Source organism: Dryobates pubescens, chromosome Z (genome assembly GCF_014839835.1).
Source record: "Dryobates pubescens isolate bDryPub1 chromosome Z, bDryPub1.pri, whole genome shotgun sequence".
Lineage (NCBI taxonomy): Eukaryota > Metazoa > Chordata > Aves > Piciformes > Picidae > Dryobates > Dryobates pubescens.
In genome coordinates this window covers 35,755,321-35,766,746 of record NC_071657.1, presented here as the reverse complement: position 1 = coordinate 35,766,746, position 11,426 = coordinate 35,755,321, and the positions used below count along the sequence as shown (strand labels likewise).

General features: G+C 39.9%; 1 protein-coding gene across 1 annotated transcript in view; it reads right to left on the bottom strand.

The window, feature by feature from the left end:
* Positions 1 to 11,426, bottom strand: part of FBN2 (fibrillin 2) — a 183,559-nt gene that overhangs the window by 74,992 nt on the left and 97,141 nt on the right. The window contains exons 19-20 of the mRNA XM_009901310.2: positions 9,874 to 9,999; positions 1,944 to 2,063 (exon numbers count right to left, since the gene is read on the bottom strand). Coding sequence (XP_009899612.2) covers positions 1,944 to 2,063; positions 9,874 to 9,999 — 246 coding nt within the window. The remainder of the gene's footprint in view (positions 1 to 1,943; positions 2,064 to 9,873; positions 10,000 to 11,426) is intronic.

Sequence of the window (11,426 nt, the reverse complement as noted above, 5' to 3'; positions counted from 1 at the left end):
TCTCTAGTCTGAAGCCATGCCCCCTTGTCCTATCACTCCAGGCCTTTGTAAACAGCCTCTCCATCCTTCCTGCAGGCCCCCTTCAGGTACTGGAAGGTTGCTATCAGGTCTCCCCAGAGGCTCCTCTTCTCCAGTGTGAACAACCCCAGCTCCTTCAGCCTGTCCTTGTAGAATCATAGAATCAATAAGGTAGGAAAAGACTTCAGAGATCATCAAGTCCAACCTACAATCCAACACCATCTAATCAACTAAACCATGGCACCAAGCACCCCATCAAGTCCAACCTGTCACCACAGACCTCATGACTAGACCATGGCACCAAGTGCCACATCCAGTCCCCTCTTGAATACCTCCAGGGACGGTGACTCCAGCACCTCCCTGGGCAGCACATTCAAATGACGAACGACTCTTTCCATGAAGAACTTTCTCCTCACCTCGAGCCTAAAGTTCCCCTGGCACAGCTTGAGACTGTGTCCCCTTGTTCTGGTGATGGTTGCTTGAGAGAAGAGATCAACTCCTTCCTGGCTACAACCTCCTTTCAGGTAGTTGTAGAGAGCAATGAGGTCACCCCTGAGCCTCCTATTCTCCAGTCTAAACAGTCCCAGCTCCCTCAGCCTCTCCTCATAGGGCTTGTGCTCAAGGCCTCTCACCAGCCTTGTTGCCCTTCTCTGGACACGTTCAAGTGTTTCGATGTCCTTCCTAAACTGAGGGGCCCAGAACTGGACACAGTACTCAAGGTGTGGCCTAACCAATGCAGAGTACAGGGGCACAATGACCTCCCTGCTCCTGCTGGCCACACTATTCCTAATGCAGGCCAGGATGCTGTTGGCCTTCTTGGCCACCTGGGCACACTGCTGGTTCATGTTTAGGCAGCTATCAATCAGCAGCCCCAGGTCCCTCTCTGTTTGGCAGCTCTCCAGCCACTCTGACCCCAGCCTGTAGCTCTGCATGGGGTTGCTGTGGCCAAAGTGCAGCACCCGGCACTTGGACTTGTTAAATGCCATCCCACTGGACTCTGCCCATCTGCCCAGTTGGTCGAGGTCCCTCTGCAGAGCCCTTCCACCCTCTAACTGACCAACATCTTCTCCTAACTTGGTGTCATCTGCAAACTTGCTGATGACTGTCTCAATCCCCTCATCCAGATCATCAGTAAAGATATTAAAGAGCATGGGGCCCAGCACTGATCCCTGGGGGACGCCACTGGTGACTGGCCGCCAGCTGGATGTGGCACCATTCACCACCACTCTCTGGGCTCAGCCCTCCAGCCAGTTCCTAACCCAGCACAGAGTGTTGCTGTCCAAGCCATGAGCTGACAGCTTAGCCAGGAGTTTGCTGTGGGGGACGGTGTCAGAGGCCTTGCTGAAGTCCAGGTAGACCACATCCACAGCCTGCCCCACATCCACCAGGCAGGTCACCTGGCCTGTAGTTTCCGGGTTCTTCCATCCAACCCTTCTTGTGGATGGGGACCACATTGGCCAGTTTCCAGTCATCTGGGACCTCACCGGTGAGCCAGGACTGGAGGAAAATGATGAAGAGAGGCTTGGCAGCTCATCTGCCAGCTCTCTCAGCACCCTAGATGTTCCTTCACTTCTATTTTGTTTTGCCTCAGGTGTAGAAATAGCTGAAGAACTGAGTGGGCACTTCTGCCTTAATAATTTATCACCTACTGGGCTAATCACCTATAGCTTTACTCATATTCTTATTCTCCCAAAAGACAAGATAGTAACTATTAATAATCAAGAAAACCCCACTATCTCCCACCAACTGACACCTACATTTCACCACTTTCATCATAGTCTGGTTTGGTTTTACTTACAGAACTAAACATATTGCCTGCTATCATGGGCAAATTACCCAAATATTTTCTTGTTTAATTAATCAAAATTATGAACATTTCTCAAGTTATTACGAAAAAAGGAAAATAACAGGAGGCAAATACCCACCAATACATATCAGTCCTGTAGAGTCCAACTTGCTGCCAGGTGAACATTCACAACTGAAAGATCCAAGATTGTTTCTGCAAGCACCATTGACACATGGGCTCCTTTCACATTCATTTACATCTACAATCCATAAACAAAAGACACTGTTAGAACTATGATGTGCTTCTGGAAAATACTATACAGTATGAATGCTACTGTAGACCATGATTTGCCAAGCATATTTACCCCCTACTGCCTCTCAGAATGGCATTCAAAAGATACAGGAACAGGCAGGTAGCATGTATGTGCACATATATGGGAGTTTTAATGAAATGGTTCTTTTCTACAGGGACTATTCTATTTCCAACAACTTGGACTATAAAGTTTTCTAGAATCAATAATAACTCTTTTGTGAGAAAACAAATCTCTTTTTTTCCATCAAATGTAACATGCAATGCACAAATGAAGGCCTTACTGTTTTTGTCATTATGGCTCCATGACTGAGGCTTTAGAATAATTAAGCAAACCCTGCCAGAAACACAATATTGCAATGCTGGCTGTGACTCTCTAGTTCTGGAAAGCATTCAAGAAATAGGAGTCAAAACTAGAATACTGTAAATGGTACTTCCCTCTAACTCCCTAACTCCTTCTATTTATGTCTTCTGTGAGTTTTTAAAAGCCTGTTCATATCCAAGAAGAGGACCCCAGCAGGCAGTATTATTTGCTAGGTGGTTTGGTTTTTTGTTTTGTGGTTGTTTTTGTTTTTTTTAAGTAAAAACAGTTCTAAGATTAAAAGAATAATACCAAATTCTTTCAAAGAACAATTCCAGATGCTTATCTACCATTTCTTTCTGAACTGAAACAATTCCATTTTTTGATTTGGGCCTTGAATCAAGCCAAGCATTCTAATCCAACCAGCCAGTTGCTTTAGTGGGCCAGAAATAAAACTGTTTAGTACTTGCCTGTGTTTGCTAGTAGTGCTTGAGGAATAATGCACATCCATAAATTAAAATGGCCTGATTTAAATTAATTGTAAATTAATGCATGATCTAGTTAAGCATTGGTAATATTCATAGCAGCAAAAGATCATTTTCAATACAAGCTAAAATATCTTCCTAATTTTTTAAAAGTCGTGAATAAAGGTGTACCATTTGCATTTCATGTTATGATACATTTCACTAGAGATTTATTCTTTCATGATCTTACAGGGTCATAGGAAGGGTCAGAGGTGTTTAAAATACCAAATCATGTATACATTCTTTTTAATAAAAGAAAGAAAAAAGATTGGAAAAGGCCAGAAATCAGTAAACTTAGCAACCTGGGATCCCTCTCCTCATGCCAGAAGCAAACACTTTTCACTTTCCCTTAATGGAATTGTATATAAAGTGCAAATAGACTAGCCTAGACTAGACTAGACTGGACTGGACTGGACTGGACTAGACTAGACTAGACTAGACTAGAATAGAATAGAATAGAATAGAATGGAATGGAATTAACCAGGTTGGAAGAGACCTTTGAGATCATCAAGTCCAACCTATCATCCAGCACGATCTAACCAACTAAACCATGGCACCAAGCACCCCATCAAGTCTCTTCCTAAACATCTCCAGTGATGGTGACTCCATCACCTCCCTGGGCAGCACATCCCAATGGCCAATCACTCCTTCTATGAAGAACTTCTTCCTAACATCCAGCCTAAACCTCCCCTGGCACAGCTTGAGACGGTGTCCTCTTGTTCTGGTGCCTCTCCTCATAGAGCTTGTGCTCCAAACAGGACTTGCCCTTGAACACCATCAAGGTTTTAAATGGTGACAGTATTTGTCAAGTCTACTCTTAAACTTGTGAACCCAGCTTACAGTTTAATTATACACAGACACAGAGATAGAAAATCTAGGAGGGCTGATTGGGTCAAGACAGTGCGTTACACAAATACCCCCACAGCTTCAACAGCTGTACTGAACTACGCACATCAGAAACAGGCAACCTGGTAAGACCCATTCTACTACACGTTAGTGGTTCCATATGGCATTAGGCAGAGTTCCATGTTTCTGGACAAGTTAATTGAAGATAAATTCGCCAAGGTCCATATAAACTAAAGATCCTACTTCTGGTTTTAGAAGTCTCTGAAATACAGCTGCTGGGGATTTGGAGTATTTTTTGAAAGTAATGATGTACACCTTCACTTTTGCTTTCTGGGCAGGCACTTTGCTAGTGATTATTATTATTACTGTTATTGTTGTTGTTGTTGTTATTATTATTATTAAATTGCTTCCATGTTATTAGAGGCTTTTGTTATATTTTCTCCTCTCCCCTGTCCATCCTTAGATAGGGAGTGACAGAGAGGCTTTGGTAGGCATTTGCCCCCCAGCCAGGACCAAACCATCACAAGAGTTAAACCCAGTCAGCAGCCCTGGGGTTCCACAGTGTTGGAGACTGTTCTCTTTTAATATCTACATCAGTGATCTGGACAAGGGCATTGAGGGCATCCTCAATAGGTTTGAAGGTGACACTAAGCTGGGAGGGAATGCTGATCTGCTTGCAGGTAGGAAGGCTCTAGAGAGACACCTGGACAGGCTGGATCAATGGGCCGAGGCCAAACGTATGAGATTCTACAAAGCCAAATGTCAGGTCTTGCACTTTGGGTCACACAAGCCTATGCAATGCTATCGGCTCGCAGCAGAATGACTGGAAAGTGGCCCAGCTGAAAAGGACCTGGGGATGTTAATTGATGGCTGGCTGAATATGAGCCAGCAGTGTGCTTGGGTGTCCAAGAAGGCCAACAGCATCCTTGATTGTATCTGAAATTGTGTGATAAACAGGAACAAAGAAGTGGTTGTGCCCTTGTTCTCAGTACTGGTGAGGTCATGCCTTCAGTACTGTGTTCAGTTTTGGGGCCCTCACTACAAGAAAGCCATAGAGGTCCTGGCATGGGTCCAGAGAAGGGCATTGAAGCTGGTGAAGGGTATTGGACAACAGGTCTTGTAAGGAGCAGGAAAAGGAACTGAGGTTCTTTATCCTGGAAAAAAGGAGGCTGAGGGGAGACCTTCTTGTTCTCTACAACTACCTGAAAGGAGGTTCTAGTGAGGTGGACGCTGGTCTCTTCTCCCTAGTTATGAGTGACAGGATGATTGGAGATGGCCTGAAATTACACTGGGGAAGATGTACATTGGATATTAGAAAAAACTTTTTTACTAGAAGAGTTATCAAATGCTGGAATAGGCATCCCAGGAAGACGGTTAAACCACCATTCTTGGAGGTCTTCGAAAGATGCAGAGATGTGGTACTAGAGAATATGGTTTGGCACCAACTTGGTGGAATTAGAAAATGGTTGCATTCAAAAAAGTTTTTTCCAACTGAAATAATTCTGTGATGACTCTATGACCAGTCTCTGCATTTTGATGCAGGTCTGTTTCTCTGTCCAGTCAGCTGCAAGTGCTCCTTTCCCTGCTTTTTCCAATGAGGGATCAGGTATAATCTGTACCACAAAAATTAGAGGGGCCAAAAAATACAAAGTTCAATATCTTATGAAGAGTGAAGCAAGTCCCTTGGATTTCTTGGGCCATGCTCTTCATTCTCTGCCTAAAGACAGTGAAAGGAGAGAAACAGACACAACATACGGGCAAGCAAAAATGGTGAAGAAAAGAAAGGTGACACGTCACTGTCGGAGTTGACCATTTTCTAGATTGGAAGAACTTCCTTTCCAGTTCAAACCAAACTCTGATGATCCACTCTAAATGCTCACTCAACTTTGCACCAAACATGTTCCTTGGCAAAACAGAATACTTGATCTGCTCAGTTGTTACCAACAAGGGAGATTCGCCTTTCACCCTTCCTCCCTTTTTCTCCTTGTCTCAGTTTCTACCACTCTCAAGTGTCAATGCTAGGCTCTCACTGTTCCTACAGTCACTTTTCATCTTCTGGAATGAGAATGGCAAAAGTTGTTCACCAAGGCCAGAGGTAAGGGAAGATATGTGTGGCCGTTTGACGCTGTGCCTTTAAGAAAGGGGCACACTAGCTAAATGTTTATAAAATATTTTGGTATTCTAAACGAATTTCATTGGTAGGATTGTGGGAGGAGAGATTGGACCCAGGGGAGCTGGGAACTTTCTCTCAGTCTTCCTTTCTTCACTGTCCTTTTCGGCTGGATCTGCTTCTGGGCTTCTTGCCAAGAGATAAGAACTAACTCCCTGTGCATAGGCCTCCGTCTGCTGTACTAACTCCCCTTTCTTCTCGTCTTCTACCTATTTGGGGGAGAAGGGAGGTAGGGGGGTGAATGGGGCACAGGGGGAAGCCCCCTCTGTGGGGGGGTCTAGTTTCTGGTTGAGTTCATTTGCTGTATATTCCTGTATATATTGTAAAATACCTGTGTTTGTTGTGTTACATATAATCTGTTTCCTTGTAAAATATACTCTCATTTCTCCGACTGGGTTTAGCCGTGGTCTCTTTCTCAGTGGGGGAGGGAAAGCAGAGCCTTTCCTTTCAAACCATTACAATATGTCATAGAAACAGACTCCTCATTTCATTTTGACGTGATGAAGGTGAATACTCATCGCATTTCTCTCTATAGATTAAAAAGTGCCAGAATAGCGTTCACTGATGAGTAGGTTATGTGTGACTGGAGGCATTAATTTCTGTCTGTTTCTAGGCCTCTAACCCCACAAATACCAGCTTTTTAACTTTCTGTATTGGACATGCTTCAGCACTATGTTAGGAAAAAAAAAGAAGTGGAAAAACCAAACCAAACTAAATACAAAACTGATGCTTTTGGATATTACCATGTTTGTAAGACTGCATTGAATACTCTCCAAAACCACCATTCAGGGAAAAAAAAATTAAAGGATGAACACACTTCAGCAGTGCTCTGCTGAATGAGGTAAAAAAATATATGTACAATGAAAACACACTCCAAAAATAATTTCCATACAGCTTATAATAATATTAAATGGTTGTTTTAACAAGACTGAGTCACTACATAGGAAAATATTTGTCAGGGTGGTGTTCTTTTTGTGTTTTTGTTTTCTTCCCCAAGGTAAAGTGAATGTATATTGTAAGTGTCTGAGAAACAAAAATTCAAACAGTTGACTGCAAATTCCTGGAAATGAACTTCAAAGCACATCTGGTTTAACTAGTTATGTCACTGAAAACACAATCCAAACCACAGAGCTTGTTGTAAAAATCTCAATCTTCACAATTTCCCTAGTCCCCACAACAAATGGGTGAAAAATTTCACTTGACGTATTAATGCTATTTATTCATGGTAACTCATGAGAGTTACTTGTGAGTAATAAGCATCACAGAATTTTCAGAGCACAACACAAAGCTTATGGCTTATGAACCTGAAATTGCATACCTCTGAAAACAGAATTTGACAGAAGGAGATGAATGAATTTATTCCTCTACTGTCAACCCGCTTGATGTTAGGAAAGAATGCAATAAACACATTTTATACGCAGCTCTCTACTAAGCTTTCCTGCTAATTTTTTACCCAAGAAGCTGATTTAAATGTTCACCTAACCATAAGACTCAAGATGAAAATAACAGATCCTCAATGTAGATAACAATATTGACAAAACCTGGAAATTTCTTCAGATTCTGCTGTACTGACAATAGAAAAATGAGAAGTCTTTTAGGGGGTTACACTAAACTGTGTTCAGAAAGGAAATACTCTTAAAAATCTGAAGTTTTACTTAATGGTCAGTTGTTTGCTGTTGTTTCATGATTAATGAGAAAACAGTTTTTTTTTTTTTTTTCTGGCTGCCAGAAGCACTACAAAGTGTTATTTTGAATAAATTACACTGATTCCTTATTCATGTTGTTAGAATGGACACATAAACTGCTAATTTGATGAATGCACCTAATTTCCTGAGACAAAATTTAAAATGGTGATATTTCTTACAAAATGGCACTAAGGTTCCATTAAGAGAGGACACACCTGCCATTTGGATTTCTGCCAGTATCTTCTCTTCAGATACTTTATTGTAAATTCCGATTTACCTGGCAATGCTATCTAAAGAAGTCACCCTGTGCTCAATGAACTATTACATTCCTTTCCAACCCCAAATAACTCTACCTTATACTCTCCCCAACCTATGCTTCCCTCACCAAAAAAAAAAAAAAAAAAAAAGGAATTTCTAGATTAGGTTTACAAAGTTTACTGTACCATGATTCCCCAAACTTCTAGCACAAGAGAAAACACACTGCAATGATGATAAGGTTGTCCTGAAGAGAGAAAAGATCACTTTTTTCCTAAGGCTGTGGTGGCTCAATGTAGCCATGAAAACACTTTGTTGTTGTTCTTGTCAAAATCTTATTTTGACCCCTTATATCGATACTACAGTTTTTATTACCATTAACAAAATAAATGTATGTTTTAAATTTGAAAATCTAGATAAATTTTATTTCACTAATGTTGGCTAGGTTAGCATTTTATTATCTCTTTCATCTACCTCTTGACTGGCATTGTGCTCTGAAGCTGATAGCCTTTTTCACTTGGTAATGAACATCTCTCTTTACCATACTACACTTTCTCTGTCTAGAAAACTCCTTAAGAAACATGTGCATTAAGGTCAGGTGGCAAGCTGTTTCACAACTAGAAATCTTTCAGTGCATGGAAACTAAATAGACCCTGAAAACTAAGTCTTAAAACAATTTTGAGAGCTTAATATAAATCCTTGGAGGTATGATGTAAGAAAAGACCGACTCAGAACAGGTGCTACTGATTTGTACCATACTGAAAGAGAAGGCATGTTAACTTTTTAAAGTGACCACATGTACTACAATATAAAGGATCAGAATGTCTTTTGAATAGAAGGGATGAAGAGATGAATTATTTGATAATGACAGAATTTAACCCATTTTGTGAGATGTTTCAAAAGTAAACACATGATCACTTTCCAAACAGTTGGAGACATTCAAAATACTATTGCCCCCCTATGTTGATGGTTTCCACAAGTCTGCTGGAAAGTGGCAAAGATCATGAGTGCTCGTCACCTGCTTCAGTGCAAGGTTAGCCTGTTCAGCATATGCTGCCAAGAAAATGGTCCAATTTAATTGTACAAATCTTACATAGCAAGAATGACCTAGAGTGCTTTCATTTTTTCTTTCTATGTATTTGTCTAGCTGTATTGGAGTAACTTCTGTCTGATCAGTAATAACAAGAAGCTGAGGACAATTAATGTCTTCCAGTGATTCAGATAAATCTGGACAACGACACCAGTCAGTTTACATAATAGATTATTTCACAACAAACGATTATTGACAACAAATGTTGAGATTAACAGATCATGGAATCAAATGTTTAAAAATGCAAAAGACCAGTAAAATTCTGCTACTTTGAATACCAATTAAAAAATGATATGCAAGCTAATGCTTCTGTTTTTACTTCTTTTGTACAGCCTTGCTTTACATTTCTAATAATTAAAACAGGAGATGTGTCTGCTATGCAACATTTTCATTGCTCTAACACCTGTGTTCATTAGTAATATAAGAAAGTAATTTTGATTATAAGGTGAAAACTAAAGGAAAAATAAAGAAAGCTTCCCAATTACCAGAATCTGATCTAGAATTAACTACCACCACAGAGTGAAGGGAGAAAAGAAAACATGACTCTGTGATGAAAATAGATGCATTCCCTTTAATGTCAGACTAGATGTCCCTGTCAGATGGTGTAAGGTACATATTCCCCTTTACTGCAGCTTAAAAATGTTTTATCTAGGGAAAGGAAGAATTTCCATATGAAAATGAATAGATTAATTTGAAAGAAATTAAATTACAAGACCCATTACACCAAAAATACTACAGAGAAATTACAAGAGAAATGCAAATTATTTATGCAGCATCTTAGTACTGTATTCTCTTCTTGTATGTATCACCACTGTGGATCCTTTGTTATTGTTTAGATTTAATGTTATATAGTAAGCTACAACATTAACATAATGCACAAATTTTTCACCTTCACATGTGTCAGTCTCAGCGCTGAACAAATAACCCTTGGGACAAGTGCAGCTGTAACTTCCAGGGGTGTTTCGGCAGATCCCATTTTCACACAGCAGCCCATTTATTGAGCATTCATCAACGTCTGCAACACAGATGTTAGATACACCACTGAGCACAAATGCCATGGAATACCTTCATCTCACATGTAACCCCTGCTGGTTTCAACAGTAACAATTGGTTTGACAGATAAGCAGTCTTCTACAGCAGCAACTGAGCAAGGAAAAAGGCAAAATCTTCATTTCTGAAGTCTAATTAATGATCAGATTCTTACGTGGTGGGTTGAAGTTTCCCCCCAGCATTAACTTTTGCCAGACCAACTCAGTTAGAAGCAAATGAAGCTGTTATTTACAAGTAAAAACTACACTTTACAATGGAATGCAATGGATATATACAAACTATACAGTATTTACAATATTATACAGATATTTACAATTAATAAACAGCACAAGAACCCCCCTCCCTGCCTCTCCCCTTACCCCCCTCTACAAAAAGGACAAGAGAAAGGAGCAGGGAAGTTAGACTTAGCCAAGGCCAGCCAAAGCATGCAGATTATCTCTCCCGAGCAAAGCAAAACCAGCCGAGATCAGAAGAGAAGAGAAAAGGGAAGAATTATGGTACAGCTCATCTTATTCCAGATATTTTCTCATTAATATGTTTAGAATAATATTTTATTTTCCTTTTTACACCCAACAGTGATTTATTTATATTTTTCTACTTTTCTGCTCAAAATCTGTAACTAAATTTTAAAGGCCTTTAACCACCACTTTGTATCACATCTTATTATTAAATTTTTTTCTTTAGTAGCAGGCTCTAGAAATAGTTCATGGTTAGTCTTTAAGTAATAATTATCTCTTCCCAGAGTAACCTTTGTCAATCTGTATTATGACAACTTCATGAAGGTCTAGCTGCTTAGTTGCTTTGAAACCAGCACTTTATATTTAATTTTTTTAACATCACAAACAATGATATGCTAAATTATTCCTCTAATCCTGGTTTATGGACCAAAGCTGATTTTGTTATCCATGAAGAGAATATGTGTTAAAATCAAAATTGAACAGTCCATGGATGGCAGACATTTCAAGAACACAGATACATATGTGTCCTCCACAGTTATATTGTATTAAAAAAACCCATATGATTAAGATCAGGATATCAAGCACACTGAATAGGAAAACCCAGTAAATTAATTTCACATGCTGAATTCCTCCTATGCTAACTGCAAATAATGCTAATAACATGCAATCAATCTTTCTCATTGCCCAATTGTTTATTTTTTAAAGAGGCAAAAGGTATCATTTTAAGGTATTTTCCTTTAATGCCCATCACATGTCACAAATATTAAAGCTTACAGAAGAATACTGAGAGGATAAACCTGACACTTCATCCTGCTTCAGGGTGTCTCCTGTGTTTTGACCACTTGATTTTCCAAACTTGACACTGCAAATGAAATCTGAAACCAACTAGATTTTTTTTGAGAATTTAAGATAAAAAAATAAAGAAAAAAAGCAA